Raw genomic sequence first — 19,182 nt, 5'->3', positions numbered from 1 at the left:
CCTTTTCCCACAATAATTATGTTCTGCTGGCCTGGAGGTCTTAGTGTCAGAGGGGAGAACGCTGCCACCAACAGACACAACGATTCCATTAAACTAGAAGTTAAGATGCCACCTGGACACTTTGGGCTCCGCATACCTTTAAGTCAACAGGCTAAGAAGGGAGTCACAGTGTTGGCTGGGGTGATTGGCCCGGAGTATCAAGATAAAATCAACCTACTACTCCATAATGAAGGTAAGGAAGAGCATGCATGGAATACAGGAGAACCATCGGGGTGTCTCGGAATTACCACGCCCTGTGGTTAAGGTCAATGGGAAACTACATCAGCCCCATCCAGGCAGGACCACAAATGGTCCAGACCCTTCCGGAATGAAGGTTTGTATCTCTCCACCAGGAAAAAAAACCCACAACCCGCTGAGGTGCTTGCTGAAGGCAAAGGGAATACAGAATGGGTAGGAGAAGAAGGTAGTCAGTACTAGCTACAACCAAGTGACCAGCTACACAAATGAGGAATGTAATTGTCATGAGTATTTCCTCCTTTTGTTAAAAACACGTTTGTGCATGTATACACTTGTCCTAAGAAAATATCCTCATTTTATTTCCTTTATCATGTGACATAAGATTTATTGACTTCATATCAGCATTTAAGCATTGTTAACTTTATGTAATCGTATCTGGGCTGGGATTGGTGCATTTCCAGTTGTATGAAGGATAGTTGCATTGTTAGGCATAATTATGACCTCGTTACTGTCTTTATTTGAAGATTATGTATGATCTCAGAAAATGTGTACGGGTTCAAGTTGACAATGGGTGGACTTGTGATGGTTAATACTGAATGTCAACTCGATTGGATTGAGGGATACAAAGTATTAATTCTGGGTGTGTCTGTGTGGGTGTTGCCAAAAGAGATTAATATTTGAGTTAGTGGGCTGGGGAAGGCAGATCCACCCTTAATCTGGTGAGCAAAATCTAATCAGCTTCCCGGGAACACAAAGCAGACAGAAAAATGTGGAAAGGAGAGATGGGCCGAGCTTCCCATCCTACATCTTTCTCCCGTGCTGGATGCTTCCTGCCCTGAAACATTACACTCCAAGTTCTTCAGTCTTGGGACATGAACTGGCTCTCCTTGCTCCTCAGCTTGCAGACAGCTTATCGTGGGACCTTGTGATCATACGAATTAATACTTAATGAGCTGCCCCCCCCCCACCCTTTTTTTTGAGATGGAGTCTGGATTTGTCGCCAGGCTGGAGTGCATTGGCTCAATCTCTGCTCACTGCAACCTCTGACTCCTGGGTTCAAGCGATTCTTCTGCCTCAGCCTCCCAAGTAGCGGGACTACAGGCATTCGCCACCATGCCCAGCTAATTTTTGTATTATATTCTTTCTTTTTTTTTAAATACAAAAATTAAGTAAAGAATTTTGTATTTTTTCTTTATACGTTCCATCAACACTTAGTTTATTGAAGAATTTTGTATTTTTAGTAGAGACAGAGTTTCACCATGTTGGCCAGGATGGTCTTGATCTCCTGACCTCATGAGCCACCCGCCCCGGGCTCCCAAAATGCTGGGATTACAGGCGTGAGCCACTGCACCTGGCCTGAATAATGGGGATCTTATGACCAACAGTCAAACAAAGTAGGTCAGGTAATTTCTTTATGGCCAGTTTTTACAGATAGGACAGAGGGAAAATTAGAGTAATATTTTTAGGCTTGTCGGCTGGCTTTGGGGGAAAAGGGCTTCTCGTTTCTATGACCTGCCTTGGGGAAGAGAGATTCTAGTGTCTGTGTCTCAAGGGAGAATGGGACTGAGAGACAGGAGGAGAGAGTCACAGAAAACTTTACTGCTGAGGCTGAGGCTGCTACTGAGACCTTTTTTTTTTTTTTTTTTTTTTTTTGAGACAAAGTCTCAGTCTTGTCCCCCAGCAGGGCTAGAGTGCAATGGTGTGATCTCAGCTCACTGCAACCTCTGCCTCCTGGGTTCAAGCCATTCTCCTGCTTCAGCCTCCCGAGGAGCTTGTCTTACAGGTGCCTGCCACCATGCCTGACTAATGTTTGCATCTTTAGTAGAGACAAGGTTTCACCATTGAGAGGTCTCGAACTCTTGACCTCAGGTGATTTGCCTGCCTCGGCCTCCCAAAGTGCTGGGATTTCAGGTGTGAGCCACCAGGCTCGGCCAAGACCTTCATTTTAGGGTATCGTTTTCAGAGCCCACTGTGTGCCACTGAGTATCTACGTTTTTCTTTTCGGTCTTTCAACAATCCGAACTGCAGCCAGGTGCAGTGGCTTACAGATAGGACATCTCTATTAACAATAATAACAATAAATAAAATAAAAACTGCCGAGCATGGTGGCTCACGCCTGTAATCCCAGCACTTTGGGAGGCCGAGGTGGGTGGATCACGAGGTCAAGAGAGCGAGACCATCCTGGACAACATGGTGAAACCCCGTGTCTACTAAAAATACAAAAAATTAGCTGGGCATAGTGGCGTGTACCTGTAATCCCAGCTACTCAGGAGGCTGAGGCAGGAGAATTGCCTGAACCCAGGAGGTGGAGGTTGCGGTGAGCTGGGATCGTGCCATTGCACTCCAACCTGGGTAACAAGAGTGAAACTCCGTCTCAAAAAAAAAAAGAAAAAAAGTATATACAATATTTACAATTAGGCTTGCTGTTTTATATAAGTGTGTTCACGGTGCCTAAAAACAATTATAACAGTAACATTGAAGATCACAGGTCACCATAGCAGATATAATAATAATGAAAACATCTGAAATACTACAAGAATTACCAGTGTGACAGAGACACAAAATGAGCACATGCTGTTGGAAAAAATGATGCTAAATGCTCAATGCAGGGTTGTCACAAACCTTCAATTTGTTAAAAACACAGTACCTGCAAAGCGCAACAAAAGCAAAGCACAATAAAACAAGGTGTGCCTCCATTTGGTCATAATGTGGACTTCTGGGAAAAGAGGACTCAAACATAAGCAGATTTATTAGAAGAGTTAAGAAAATTAATTAATAGACCTAAAGAGAATTCATCTTAAGGCTAAAAAACTAGAATTCTCATTGAGATGTTTTTTTTTTCCCCCACGGAGAAATCCAAAGTACAGCCTGCATGTCAAAATTGTAAATAAGATGCCAGCAACATTTTTTGTTTGTTCAATAGAGACGGGGTTCTCACTACATTGCCCAGGCTGATCTCAAACTCCTGGGCTCAGCTTCCCAAAGTGCTGGGATTACAGGTGTGAGCCACCACACCTGGCCCTAGCAACAGTTTTCAACAAGCTGAACGTAATTATTCAGTGGCTGGTATACATGATGGAGATATTTGTGACTGATGTAATCCGAAGCTTCTCTAGTCTGACTGTCATTAGCAAAGCCTTTGCTACTTCTGCTTTGTCTCAGAAAGCAGAGCAGCTACAAAAAGAGGCAGGCAGGGCAGGAATATGAGCTAGGGATGATTCTGGAATTATAATTACATTTAGATTAACAGATAAAATGAGTAAGAGGGCAAGCATAGCTGGAATAATAGTCATAAAGCACACACACCACCTCTTTTGTGGTCTTAGCAACTACAGGCCATAGCACTTAACCTGGGCTTTATAAAAACCCCCTTTCTCTTTCCAAAGGGATGGCGAACATGAAAATGGAAGCCTTCCTTATACTTATTTGCCATTCCAGTAGGTGGTCTGGGCTTGAACGCAGACAGACAGCAATGTCACGGGCAGCCACATCTTTAACCTGCTAATGAACATTTTTATGCAAAGACAGCTGCTGAGGGCTTTAGGAGAGACCTGCCGACAGCAGGTTTCTGGATGTCCTGTTTGTGCATTTTGATAAACACAGGGACTCTGCAGTCTCAATCCTTACTGTTGACAGAGATGAATGGCAGGAGAAGATGCCTTCCTGGGAAGATGGTCATTCATCCAGATCGCAACAGAACAGAAAATTTAACCTGATGCTGACCAACCTCCAAAGCCACCCTCCCAAGAGATAAATCTCAATGGTCGTGCTCCACAGCAAGCTTGTGGAAAGGCTCAAAAATGGCTATACATCATTTTAAAAGGTTTTTAAATCAGCAGGACAATAAAAGTCAGACACTAAATATGCTTGTTCCTGTCCTCTAACCTTAGACATATCTGATTTGGTCAAATGGAAAAGAACCACAAAAGATGGGCTCTGAGTAATGGCTCCCTTGGTTTTCTGAGAACACTATACACCTGGATGTGATGAGCCTAAAAATGGCAAATGATCTATGACTTAGCAAACAGACGGAGAGGTCATCAAAGTGAGGTAGCAAAGGCAGGAGCATGAAATGCTGAGAAGGTGAGGATGCCAAACAGAGGAACAATCTGTCTTAATGGTAACCTAACTGTTAGGAGGATTTCTTGCCATATCTACCTTGGGTGTCCCTCTGTACCTGAAAAAACTACAAATTGTGGCACACAAGCCTCTCTCTAACTTTCCTTCTAGTTACCAAAGCTAAGGCAAAATATTCAGGCAGAAAAATTAAAACGGGCTGGTACATTCCTTGTTATTCTCCTTCCTCATGGAGCACACAGACACTCAGAGAACTGGAGCAACCACAAGCAGCATTCAGTTTACAGTAGAGGGAGGTGGGCAGAGAAGGAGACAGAGAAAGAATAGTTTCAACCAGCTAGCAACATACTTTACTAGAAGACCTGGACTACTAATGTTGAGGTGACTAATCCACAGCTGCTATTAAAAACAAGATTCTGGTCTACATCAGCCCAAAAACAAAGGCAAACACCCCAGGAGGAACTTTCCAAGGATTATTAGAGAAATTAGTCCATTGTTACTAACCAGGGAGCAATACAAGACCCCCTAAGAAAAAACAGAAAGTCAGTGCATGAAAGGTAAAGAAGGAAATGTAAATTCAGGTCATGCTAAAGCCAGGGGAGGGGTGGGGGACAGCACACAAGTGGGCTGGGGAGAGCACACAGGTGGGCTGGGGGGAGCATGAGGAAGAGGCAGTCTGACACAGGAAAATCGAGGGGGAAGGAAGGGGAGAGACAGAGGAGGTGGTAGCAGAAGAAAGGGAAGGTAAGACAAGAACAGAACATTTTAAACTAACCCAGAACTCCCTTGTGAAGGACAAGTCACAAGGCAAGTTACAGCTTGAAGGCATGAGCCGAATATTTTACCATTGCAAAGAGATAACACAGCCTCCCAGGCATGCATAGAAAGAGGGCCAGGCAATCCACAGGACTGACTCCCAGGGCTCCACAGCATTACTGAGAGAAAGTCACCCAGGCTTTTCAGCAACACTAAGTGCCAGCAGCCTTGGCATGTACCTTTAAAGTGCTTCCCTGAATAGATCCTGGTGCTGGAAAAACCATAGTATCTACAGGAGAACATATTTCACAAGTATCTGCCTGGCTAAGGGAACAGAGACACTCTGTTTCTTTTGCTGGTGATATATGCATCCACCTTGCCCTAGAGTGGACAGAAGGGAGAAGGAACAGGCTGACAGTCAGAAGGCAGCTCTGCTCTTCTCTTGCAATTGAAAAGAGAGGACCATGACTTCATCTCCATTTGTCACACCACTGCTGCTTCAGGCCATTCCTGCATTTCTTTCACATTTACATTTTTCTCAGACAAATAAACCTCCCACTTAGTTTTCCTTTTGCTTCTAAGAGCACGAATGCTAGTGTGTTTAATGACAGCATCAGGAAGGCAAATTGGTACAAAGGTTGTGTCCACTCTCTTAGTGCTTTCTGGCAAAGAGGTTTCTCAAACACATCATAAAGCTTTGTTGGAAGATGACTTGTAGGGAACTATCCATTCAATTAAGGAAGAAGGCTGAGAAGGAGGCGAGAACTCTTACGGCCCCAGACCTGACCCTGCTCTGTCAAGATGGAAGGCAGGGAGGCAATGACTGATAGGCTGTCCTCTTCCACAAACAACAGCAAAAAAGGAGGAAGAAACAATACTTCACCGCCCTTCCCTCTCTCTTGCTTTTATGTTTGACAATACCAAAAGGTAAGGAATCAAAACAAGAAACAAATGTCCAATTTGATACAGGCCTTGAAAGCTCAGTTTCAGGAATGGAAGGAAACACGATGAATGGCTAGAAAAGTCAGGAGCAGCAGGTGAGAGAATGCAAAACCCAGCAGTAAGACTGGCTAGCTTAACTTCTAGAGCCTGGGGCTGACTGCTCCTTTAGTGCACCCCCCAGTGGCTCTCCCCACTGACAACTCAAAAAGCCCAAAGAAGCAAGAAATCACTTCTCAATCCACCACGTTAATTTGACAGACAACTTTCTAAAGTTCCTGAGTGGAGGGTGTGAGTAGGGAGATGAAGAAAGTTAAGGCCAGGGAGTAGGATCTTAACGAATCAGTCTGATCAGGGCAGTAAGACAGAAAAGCCACCTCCTGGGGAAATTCAAGTATTTCAGAATGAAGACAACATCTCCACAGCTACTCTGCTTAGGAGAAAAAACACCAGCCCTCCAGCCTCCCTGATGTGGTAGACAGTCCATGAGAAGTTTTCCATGGTCACTGAACATGCACAAGGTAAATAAAAATGTTGCTGGAGGGGCAGCAGCCACCATCCTCTGGCATTCTGGCCTAGGGCCCAATGGGCGGTCTCTGTCCTCTGGCTCCAGTGAATCAGCAAGGCAACTGCCAGAGGTGGGAGTGCTCTGGGCATCTTAACCCTCTCTCCCTCACCCCATCCTGTTACTCATAAATAATAACCGAGGAGCTGGGAGCAAGAACATCCACCATTGTTGCTCTGACAGTGGCCAACATGGAAGCACTCCAAGCTTCAGAGGAGAGGGAAAAAAGCAAACTGAGTATGTACTTACTCAAAGTCCTCAAATTCCAAGTCGGTTCCCTCTACTGATGGACCCTGGTTGTCTGAGGAAGAGGAGGAGATGGAATAACGGAGATGGTTCTGTTGGTAGCGCATGGAGCGCTGGCGAATACTGTCTCTCCTTGAGAGATACTGGATCATCCTCTGGGCATAGGATGCAGCAGGAGATAATCTGAGAGAGACAGAGATGGACAAACACAAACTAGCACTATGTGGGGAATACTGTGAAAGGCAGTCAATCCAGCTCTCCCATGGCATCTCCCTGCTGAGGTCAACTCCAGAGACATGAAACTTAAAGGGCATTTAACTCACCAGGAGGTTTGCACTGCAGAATATGCTTATCGGATTATGGCCAGTGTTTCTGTCCTGAGATAAGGCAAACAGGCGGCGTAACCAGACATCTTCTGAGAAACAGCTGCCCCTCCCCAAGAGAATAACACCGGACCTTTCCTTCTAGCTTCTTAAGGTACACTTTTAGCTCCTCAGGGTGCTCTTTACACAGAGCTGTGCTCATTTACAGCTTTTCCTTGATCACCATCCATACACAAAATGGAAGACATGAAAGGGACCTGAGCAATCATCTACCATCTTGTTTTATAGATAAGAAAGGAGGCCAGGAGATGGTAAGCCTAAGATGATTAAAGAAGGCCTCCACAGGTATCTTCACCAGGACTTCTTTCTTCTCCAACATGTATACATAGCTCCAGATTTGTTCTCCCTCCTTACAATGATCTCTTGGAACCTCTTTTTTCTCCCTTATGGAATAATCATAGATATTTATAACATGGGAAAAAAAATTCAGAACTGAGACTGAGAATAAAATATATTTGGGAGAACAGAAAATCTAACAGAAAAACTTTAAAAGAGATTGTTTTTCTATTTCTTACAATCAGAGCATCAGAGGCTACGTGGGCACTGGGCAATATGGAAGGTGACAGGTGTTCATCTTTTTTCTCCCTTATGAGGGCTATTCCTGTAAATAATTAGTCCAGATCTATATTCTTTAAACTATGGCTTCAATATCTTACTGCTCCATGAAAACTTCCAGAGTCCCCTACAGTCCTCCACATTGCCTTGTCAAGTTTTCTGCCATCTCTCACAACACTGTTCTATAATTTCATGCTATGGACTGAAAACAGGAGAGGGACAATAAAAGAAAAGTGTTTTCTATGATAATATTAAATGGATTACTAAAAAATTTCAATACTAAAAGCATGCCCCAGGCACACGTTGACTCAATAACTCCACTAGAAACTTTATCCCACAGAAACACACAAGGTTACAAAGATATATATAAGAAAGTTCAGGCCGGGCGCGGTAGCTCATGCCTATAAATCCCAGCACTTTGGGAGGCCGAGGCGGGTGGATCATGAGGTCAAGAGATCGAGACCATCCTGGTCAACAAGGTGAAACCCCGTCTCTACTAAAAATACAAAAATTAGCTGGGCATGGTGGTGCGCTCCTGTAGTCTCAGCTACTTGGGAGGCTGAGGCAGGAGAATTGCTTGAACCCAGAAGGTGGAGGTTGCGGTAAGCCGAGATTGTGCCATTGCACTCCAGTCTGGGTAACAACAGCGAAACTCGGGTCTCAAAAAAAAAAAAAAACAAAAAAACGAAAGTTCATTTGCAATATTGTCAGCATTAGTGAAAAAAACTGGGAAGTAACCCACATGCCCAGCAACAAATTAAATAAATTATTAATACATCCATACAAAGAAACACCATGTAGCAATTAAAGACACTAAATTATTTCTATATACGAACAAGGAAAGTCCTCTAAAATAAAATCTGAAGTGGGAGAAAAATTGAAGAATGGTCTGTATACACTAATAATATATACAAAAATATGTTGCTGTTACTAGGAAAAAACACTATAAGGGGGCAGAGAAACCCTAATGAGGATTCCTGGGACTTCAGTATTTTATATACTTCTATAATGTTTGAATATAAAAGGAGAAAAGCAGAGATCTTCAGTTTTTTAATGGAAATCTGAAAAAAAACTGATTAAGAATGAAAATAGAAACAGTTATAGAAATAGGAACAGTTATATCCAAATGGTACAAAAAATAACGGCAAATATCTTGCGAAGAGGTCCTCAGTAAATCTACAACTGCGGTCAACTGCTAGAGGAACGCAGGCTGCCTCTGAAATGTCTGTCATCATAGGTGGTAGCCTTCTGGCCAACCAGGAAATGGAATTCCCAAGCAGACCAGCTAACAATCTTTTGAACTCAAAAGTCTGTTTTACAGAATGATGTGCTGCAGTGAACACCAATGAGTCAGTATTATAACATCTTTGTACAGCAAGCAGGCATGGGAGGCACAGATCCCTTGGCCAAGAGAATCAGAGAACAAGAGCTAGTTCCTAAAACCCTCAACTGAAGGAACTTTTGTTATCTGTTTGAGCCCCTGTTCCCATGCACTTTGCAAAGATGAATCACAGAATCCTAAATTTTCAACCAACAGAAGTCAGTGTTCATGCATTGTTCTTATATCTGCCCGACATGCAGAACTCTTCCAGCAGAAATCAAGCATCGTTGCTTAAATTCTCAAGTCAAGCAGACTAGAAAAGAATATAAAAGGAGAAAATTTTCAAGAGAAGGAAGACCCTTTTATTTGGAACCAATTCTGAAAAGTGATCATAAGTACTCACTTTATAGACTATCCTAAGTAATGGAAAAAATATTATTGGTGACAGAGGTAGACATATGTTGATGCTGCTGATAATAAAAAGACTGCCCTTTTATATAGGGGCATAGGAATTCCCCAAGCTATGAAACTATAGATTAATGGTTTAAAAAGGATTCCTGTCACAGTTATCAAATACAAGCATATCCTAGCCTTGTCCTTTTAGATATACAGAGGGAAGCTAAGGATCTGAATGCTGAGGAGGTGTTTTACTAAGGCCCTGACCTATACATAGTGTTACAGGGTGAAGCCTACAAGAAAAAAGAAACTCAACAACCAGTAATGAGGTAGTAACAATCATCCTCCCACAAAGAGTTGGAAAATCATCAAACAACCCTGAAGTCTTCCAAGTGAACATTTTAAATGTTTAAATAAACCCTTAAATTTTCTTCAAGTAAAAATACTTCCCTCTCAAAAAAAAAAAAAACCTATTTTGTGTTCAAAGGAAAACTGTAAAAATACCAGTATCACAAAGTATGACACTTTCTGTGATAAAGATCACAGTAGGATAAATAACAGATTTATTACATAAAAGGAGGGGAAATCACGGTCTTTAAGTATCCTTGTAGAACACTGCCAGGTTAAAAAAGTTCTGGGGATGAGATGCCTATTGCTGTCTTTCTTGACTTACTCTATTTCAGTGCTTCAAAGTAATTGATACATATGAAAAATTCCTTTCCCTTATATTTAGGGTGTATAATCCTCAAATATCATTAGAGACTCACATAAACTTCCTTACTTCGCTCATCATCTAAGGTGCCTGCCTGTTTTAAAGTCATCAATCCTTATGTCCCCTGATCCTTCTTAGGTTTGTCATTTCTAGGGTGTGGAAAAGGAACTAAGAGAATAATGGAGAATCTTTATTTACACCAGTATCTCAGAAAGAATGCTAGTGTCATGACATAACTGTGGCAACAACAAAATCACTTAATATTCCTGGAATCAATTTGGTTTGCAGGTTTTCCCAGGCAGACCTAAAATTCTTAATCTAGAGCAAAATTCATTTTGTTTCTTTTACCTAACCTACACTGCTAACCTGCCAACCCCACAATTATAAATTACCCTTTTCTTTTGGCAAAGCCTCATAATGTGCTCTAGAGTTGCTTAAATAACGTGCCTTTTTAGATCACTAACAGAATCCATAAATCTGGCTGTGGTGGATAAATGTCATATCCATCAATATGCACCCTTGGTCCTCAGTTATCAGCATCAGTGAAAGGAAGACCTTGAACTCATTGAAATAATTTTTGTTTTATTTTTTATCTCTTCAGAACTTTTCAAATCTTTTTTTTTTTTTTTGAGACAGAATCTTGCTGTGTTGCCCAGGCTGGACTGCAGTGGTACAATCTCAGCTCACTACAATCTCTGCCTCCCTAGTTCAAGTGATTCTCCTGCCTCAGCCTCCCAAGTAGTTGGGACTACAAGTATTCACCACCATGCCCAGCTAATTTTTTGTATTTTTAGTAGAGACAGGGTTTCACCATGTTGGCCAGGCTGGTCTTGAACTCCTGACCTCAAGTTATCTGCCTGACTCAGCCTCCCAAAGTGCTGGGATTACAGGCATGAGCCCCCATGCCCAGTCTCAAATATCTTCTAATATAAAGACTTGTAAAGCAAGCACTTTAATAAAATGTCAACTTTTTAATCCATTTATTTCTTCTTCGGTCATCTCTTCCTTTGGGCAGTCTCCAAAAATGTCAATACCTGCAGGAGCTTGACTTCCACCTTTTGATAATCTAAATTTCCTCTCAAATGAAAGCAAATCAAGTTTTTGTTTAATTTGTGTAAAATTTACCTATAAATAAAAAGAATTTTGTTCTCCTGTTGGCTGTCCATCTGAATGGCAACAGCCTCTCTGGCCAACAGAAAAAGAGTATCCTATGACTACCTGTGGCCTCCCCAGGTTTCCCCTCTAGTACCCTACTTGCAGAAATGAGTCCCAAAGGACATGAGCTCGGTCATAACCCTCTGTCACCAGAGGTACTGTTCACTTACCTGCAACACTTCCTCATCACCTGAACCACCTGTCTCAAAACTGTAACTGAAGAATAAAAGAGCACCAGGACCAGGGAGGCACAGAATGGAGCTTCCAACAGCATGGCAACCCCAAGGGCCGCCCCTCCCCCCCAGCTAGTACCATTTCTCACTTTGGCCTTACCTCGCTGGGTCTGGGTAAATTGGGTGCTCTCTGGATCCTGCTCCATCATAACGGGATAATGAAATGAGAGAAGATTCCAGCAGCCTCCTAGCAGAGATTTTAAAAATGGCAATAATCCCTGTCAATTACCAACTCAGAGGTCATTCCTGCCCAGGACAACCAACTGTCAAATAATGTATTCTCTCTAGACAAGGCCGATATCCCCACACCTAGACACTTGTAACAATCCTACCACTGAATAGAGAGAACACGATGTAACCAATGAGGAAGAGAGGAAAGCAGTAAAATATATCTCTGGTTGAAAGACTGAATCTTCAGTAACAGTACTATGGTTCCAGTGGCAGAAATGCTGTTTCATCAATCCTAAAACATACTTTTTCTTTTCACATTTTAATGTGTCTGAAGTTGGGGTACATCTTACAATTGTGTGACAGTTTAATTGGGAGGATTTTTTTTTTTCTGAGAGACAGGGTCTGGTTATGTTCGTTATGTTCCATAAGCTGGTCTCAAACTTCTAGCCTCAAGTGAACCTCCTGCCTCGGCCTCCTAAAGTCCTGGGAATACAGCCATTAGTCACTGTGCCTGGCTATTGGCAGGATTTTTTTCATGATTTCATCGGAACACATAAAATAATGCCATGTCTTTAAATTACAGTATGTGTGGAATAGGTAAGGGTAATGAGAGGTACATAGTCTAAAGAATAAAAGAAAAGCAAAATTTTGAGACAAGTATTCAGGTAACTTATGCCATCTTATACAGTACTTTTTTTATATAGTACGTATTCATCATTAATAAACCAGTTCTTCAGGAACTGGGTGTGAGCTGACGAATGAAAGCAAGGTCTGAGAACAGCTGATTCTCCTAGAATACCTAGAAGCTTGTTCCACCCTAAAGTGCTCTAGAGTTAGTCCTGAATGTCACTCTGTGCTGTCATATTATCCTCCAAGTGGCCGTTTAGTAAGCTGAGGCCCTTTGGGAAGCAGCATCCTTCGAGTGACCAAAATATATCCTTCTTGGCTGGGCACAGTGGCTCATGCCTGTAATCCTAGCACTTTGGGAGCCTAGGTGGGCAGACTGCCTGAGCTCAGGAGTTCAAGACCAGCCTGGGCAACATGGTGAGACTACGTCTCTACTAAAAATACAAATAAATTAGCCAGACGTGGTGGCACATGCCTATAGTCCAGCCACTTGGGAGTCTGAGGCAGAAGAATCACTTGAACCTGGGAGGCAGCGGTTGCAGTGAGCTGAGATCACACCTCTGCACTCCAGGCTGGGTGAAAGAGCAAGTTTCTATCTCAAAACAAACAAAAAAACAAAAATACATCCTTCTTAAGTACTTCTGCCTGGAAATTGATCATGGTAACAGAGGCAAATATTACCCCCGCTCTGCTAAAGCAATGACAGTACTGAGTGAAATGGGGTGATTTATCAGAAATGCTGTAAAGGAGATTCCTGATCTGAAGGGTTTGCAATAGTTCACTTTAATTTTAATGACTCCATTTTACAGTCCTGCAGTCTACTTCCCACCTTAACTTCCCGCCTTAATTAGGAAGATTTCTTTAAGTCAGAATAGAACCAAAATGCTAAGCTTTGTCTCTGGAGATTCTCTGCTAAAGTTCTTTTGGAACATGCATCCCCTGTGCCTACTTACTATAGAATGTGTTGGCAACATTTGCTGCCCAGACAATACAGTGGAAGTGGCAAGCCGCAGATATATGTCATTTTACTGCTAATACACAAAATCAGGAAAGCCAGCCACTGTGAATACACATATACACATCACTGATGAAACATAAGTTCTTCAGAGTTATAATACAAGTACTCTCTGCAGTAAAAATAGGCTTCTCCAATAGGTGTGGAATAAAGAAAAAACTAGAGTTACTAGATGAGCAAACATCATCGCCACCATTCCTAGGAACCTCAAAAAAAAGATCTTTCTTTCCCAGGGTGGCCTGTTACAGAGAGCTCTAAATGGGAAATGGCAGGAGAAAATGGAATGGATGGCAGTTCTGCACGTTTTGCTGTGACCACCGCAAATTCAACTTGACTTAAATGATCACAAGAAATCAGGGAGGGCCTAGGAAGAACTCAGACAAGCTTGTTCAGGTTTGAAGCTGCCATCACTGAAGTTGAGGAAAAGAAAAATACAAAAAACAAAACAAATGCTTCCTTCTTTTCTCTGCAAGCATGCCCGGTTCATTCTGTACACCACTGGTGTTCAATGAAGGGGTTGTACTATTTGATCCACTGGACAGCAATGGGAAAATATTACAATTTCTGCTATATAATATATAATCATAACACATGGATTACTCAAAACCATTTTATTAATAAGGTGTTTTTTTGTTTTTTTAAGTCTAAAACATTTGATTAAATAAAATTCTTTAAATGATAAGTAGAGTTACTAACGGACAGAACAAAAAATAACTTGAAATCAAAGTATTGTACACTAGAAAAAACCATCAAAAATGAGTATTAGGCCCTGCTAAAATCATTAATAGGCATACAATTCAAGCTGTAAAATGTCTAACACTTGAAAATGAATACAACTATTTTTTCTTTCCCTGATTAGTATTCTGAATTATGAGCAAAGAAGTTCCCTGTATCAGCTGTAGTCTCTATCACTAGGAATACGATTTTTAAAACAGTCAAAGAAAGCTCTGGAAAAGAAAAAAAGTGGTCAGAGCATATCAACTGAAAGAAAAGAACTTTCACGTCATTATTTTATTTTACTTTACTTTATTTCATTTTATTTTTTGAGACAGAGTCCCTGTTACCCAGGCTGGAGTGTGGTGGTGTAATCTCGGCTCACTGCAGCTTCTGCTATCCAGGCTCAAGAGATTCTTCTGCCTCAGCCTCCCAAATAGCTGGGACTATAGGCATATACCATCATGCCTGGCTAATTTTTGTATTTTTAGTAGAGACGGGGTTTCACCATGTTGGCCAGGCTGGTCTTAAACTCCTGGCCTCAAGTGATCCGTCAGCCTCAGCCTCCCAAAAAACTGGGATTATAGGCCTGAGGTACCACACCCAGCCCCTTCACTTCAAATTCAGTGGATATCAGGGTTGAGAAGCAGAAAGTTTGGGTACTAGTCCATATGAAATAAGCCAGTGAGAACTCCTTCTTACTAAACAATTACACCCTGAAGATATTGTTTTAATTGGTTGTCAGATCACAGAGAAAAATCAATATCCTAAAGCAAACAAACATGCTCAGACTTTCTCCAACCACTGGAAACAATAAATTGCTAGAACTCTTTGGCCCCTACTGTTAGGGAATGCTGGCTCCCAGAAGGTAAGATCCCACTGGTGCCCCATGCCTAATGGATAACTTTATAGCCTGGCTTTAATGCCTGGATGGCAACTGCTATTTCCATCCAGGAGAGCCAAAGGCCAATTAAAAGCTCCCTTCTGCCTAGAAAATAAAATCCAGATTCCTCAGCAGGGCATTGGGTAGTCAAGCTTTGCAGCCAAACTTCTCACTCCTTTTGGATATACTATATGCTCTAGTCCAGTGGTTGACAAACTTTTTGGTCCCAGGACTCCTTTAACACCCTTACAAATTATGAGGATCCTAAAGAGATTTCATTTGTATCAGTTTCAGCTATCAATATTTAATTTCAACTTACTGAAATTAAAAGGGAAATAATTTTAATACACAAGCAAGTATTCAATTAGCCATCAGGATGATAGCTTAATTACATGTCATGTGTCCTCTAGAAAACACCGTATACTTGTAAAAGAATGAGACTGAAAAACACAAAGAATGTCTCAGCATCATTGTAAAAATAATTTTTGCTTTGGGGATCCACTGTTTTAGCTAAACTAAACATAACCTCACTAACCCACCTATGTTATTTATCTTGGCAATTTCTTCTTTCTGGGAAGTTCCTCTTCCTTATTATTGACTGTAAAAAGCCTTCAAACCTCAAATACCTGTTTCCTTCAGCCAGAAGTTCACCTTCTCTTCCTCAGTGCCCCATAGCATTTTGTACCTCTCTCTCTTTTTTTTTTTTTTTTTTTTTTTTGAGACAGAGTTTCACTCTTGTTACCCAGGCTGGAGTACAATGGCGCGATCTTGGCTCACCGCAACCTCCACCTCCTGGGTTCAGGCAATTCTCCTGCCTCAGCCTCCTGAGTAGCTGGGATTACAGGCACGCGCCACCATGTCCAGCTAATTTTTTGTATTTTTAGTAGAGACGGGGTTTCACCATGTTCACCAGGATGGTCTTGACCTCTTGACCTCATGATCCACCCGCCTCGGCCTCCCAAAGTGCTGGGATTACAGGCGTGAGCCACCACGCCTGGACCTGTACCTCTCTTAAGAAGACTTCTCAAATCACCCAGTAACTTATATGTATGTCTTGTCTTTGCTACTGGACTAGAACCTACATGAAAGCAGGTACTGGATCCAAGTCATCTTTTTATCACCATCAAAACTCACATCCTAAGTAACATGTAACAGGAGGCCGACAAATACTAAGTGATGAATCAGCAGGCCTAACTAGACTTGGAAGAATAAGCAAGAAGACAGATCTGGTTGTCCCTCACTGGCCCCATGACTCTCAGACAAGGTTGCTAGATGCCCAAAAACTCACACTAAAACTCCTGAAGGAACAAGGTTTTCAGAAACAGCTTACATCACCCTCATCCCCTCTGGTCACTTATGCTGCTCAGGTTAAAGTGCTGACAAAGTCATCCTGATAAATGTAGTGCAGTCTGGTCCCTGAGAGGCTCATTAAATCAAAAAGTCAGAGGCCGGCTACTTCCCTGGGAAAGTACCACTGATGCTCCTGGACTGTATATTGCCAAAAGAGACCCCCACAGGGGGAAAGAGGGCAATGTTTGCCAGGGGGTGAAGGGGCAGGAGGACAAATAAACTGGAATGCACTGTGGCTTTCTTCATTTCGGAATCTTGCTCTGCAAGTCTCCAATCTCTGCCTTGGCGCCTGACTGGGCTGGGAGATGACAAGCCCTTATTCTTTGTAAAAAATAATTGTGTGTTCTGAAACAACACCTCTATTATGATTTTCAAAATGACATCTCTGTTCTAATGCAGAGGCATCTAAGCCTCTCCATTTCACACACTAGCAATTATTGTTTAAGTTATCCAACGATAGGCATTCATCTGATTGCTGTGATACTAGCAAACCTGTGAAAGTCTTATAAGACATTTTTTCACATTTACATTTCTGACCTGAAACTTTAAAAACCGTTGACCAAGGCCACTCATTAAGAAGTGACAGGCTCTTGACCCTGGTATACTGCAAACATTATATAATAGGAAGTAAAATCTTAGGACCAGTATCACAAAGGCAAAGTGAGTTAGTACATGAAACCTCAAGAGAACAAGGGAAAAGCAAAGCACAGTGTGCGGGGGTGTTTATTAACCAGAGGCAAATTTTTATTTTTACTTTTATTTTTTTGAGACGGAGTTGCACTCTTGTTGCCCAGGTTAGAGTTTAATGGCACAATCTTGGCTCACTGCAACCTCCATCTCCTGGGTTCAAGCAATTCTCCTGCCCCAGCCTCCCAAGTAGCTGGGAGGCATGTGCCACTATGCCCAGTTTATTTTGTATTTTTAGTAGAGATGGGATTTCACTATGTTGATCAGGCTGATCTCAAACTCCTGACCTCAGATGATCTGCCCACCTCGCCTCCCAAAGTGCCGGGATTATAGGTGTGAGCCACCATGCCTGGCCTAATGTCATATTTTTAAAAACCAGCAAGATCGAAGGACAACAAATCATGAAATAATTGACCAGTGCTTTTCAAGGAAAGTGGGAATCCCCTTCCCCACCCCGGCAAATGTCTGGTGACATTTTTGGTTGTTGCTTCTGGGTGCCAGAGAACTACTGGCATTTAGTAGGTGAAGGCCAGGAATAGTGCTAAGCATCCCACAATGCACAGGACAGCCTCCCACAGTGAGGAATTACCCAACCCCAAATGTCAATAGTGCTGCTGTTATGAAACCTTCTGACAGATCTTAATGGTCTGAGACTAACCAAGAAAAACTCTAACTAAAATATGAGGCAATTTACTGAATCAGACAGATTGCAGTTTAAATTCCATTGTGTCACCTACTAGCTGTGACAACTTGGGCAAGTTCATTATCCTCTGCTTCCACATTTGAGGGGAAATTCCTCTTTCACACTGTTATCATGATTAAGTCAGTCAAGTACAGTAGCCAGTACACAGTCTAATAAACAGCCATTATTATTTTTTCCTTCCTTGGATTACAGCTCTCAAAGTGCCTGCAGGGAATATGATGCCCTCTGGCCACTCAAGTCGCTATGCCTAAAAAGGTACTTTGTCAGAAAGAATGACATGTTGAAGAATAATAATAAACACTATAAAGGTATACACAGGGGTACCTGAGCCCTGAGAATCACATGCACCTCATCCACAAAAACCAACAAGAACAGTCAGGTATCCATCTACCAATCTATGTGTTGGTCCACCCAGCCAACTGAGTGCCTTCTGTTGGTTACATATATTAGTACTATATAAAATAATAGATGTGGGCTGGGCATGACGTCTCACACCTGTAATCCCAGCACTTTGGGAGGCTGAGAGCCCAGGAGTTCGAGACCAGCTTGGGCAACAACAAAAGGAGACCTCATCTCTACAAGAAATTTAAATTTAAAAATAAGCTGGGCATGGTGGCACATGCCTATAGCTACTTGGGAGGCTGAGGCAGGAGGATCACTTGTGCCCTAGTGGTTGAGGCTGCAGTGAGCTGAGATCGCACCAATGCCCTACAGCTTGGGTGACCAACTGAAACCCTGTTTCAAAAATAAGTAAATAAATAGGCCAGGCACGGTGGCTCACACCTGTAATCCCAATACACTGGGAGGTCAAGACAGGTGGATCACCTGAGGTCAGGAGTTCAAGACCAGCTTGATCAACATGGCAAAACCCTGTCTCTACCAAAAATACAAAAAATTAGCAGGGTCAAGGCTGGGCGCAGTGGCTCATGTCTGTAATCCCAGCACTTTGGGAGGCCAAGGTGGTGGGTCACTTGAGGTCAGGAGTTCGAGACCAGCCTGAACAACATGGTGAAACCACGTCTCTACTAAAAATATAAAAATTAGCTGGGCGTGGTGACACATGCTTGTAGTGGGAGGCTGAGGCAGGAGAATCTCTTGAATCTGAGAGGCAGAAGTTGCAGTGACCTGAGATCATGCCACTGCACTCCAGCATGGACGACAGTCTTTAAAGCAAGACTCTGTCTTTAAAAAAAAAAAATTAGCCAGCATGGTGGTGGATGCCTGTAATCCCAACTATTACTTGCTAGACTGAGGCAGGAGAACTGCCTGAACCCATGAGGTAGAGGTTGCAGTGAGCAGAGATTGCACCATTGCACTACAGCCTGGGCGACAAAGCAAGACTCTGTTGCAAAAAAATGAATAAATAGGCCAGGTACAGTGGCTTACATCTGTAATCCCAGCACTTTGGGAGGCCAAGGTAGGCAGATCACCGGAGGTCAGGAGTTTGAGACCAGCCT

At 42.4% G+C, this 19,182-nt stretch overlaps 1 protein-coding gene across 1 annotated transcript in view; it reads right to left on the bottom strand.

The window, feature by feature from the left end:
• LOC118153855 (activating molecule in BECN1-regulated autophagy protein 1-like) overlaps positions 1-19,182 on the bottom strand; it is a 53,621-nt gene that overhangs the window by 7,973 nt on the left and 26,466 nt on the right. The window contains 2 exon segments of the mRNA XM_078375433.1: positions 6,824-7,003; positions 11,676-11,762. Of these exon segments, the coding sequence (XP_078231559.1) occupies positions 6,824-7,003; positions 11,676-11,762 (267 nt within the window).

Source organism: Callithrix jacchus, chromosome 5 (assembly GCF_049354715.1).
Source record: "Callithrix jacchus isolate 240 chromosome 5, calJac240_pri, whole genome shotgun sequence".
Lineage (NCBI taxonomy): Eukaryota > Metazoa > Chordata > Mammalia > Primates > Cebidae > Callithrix > Callithrix jacchus.
This window is presented reverse-complemented; position numbering and strand designations above follow the sequence as displayed.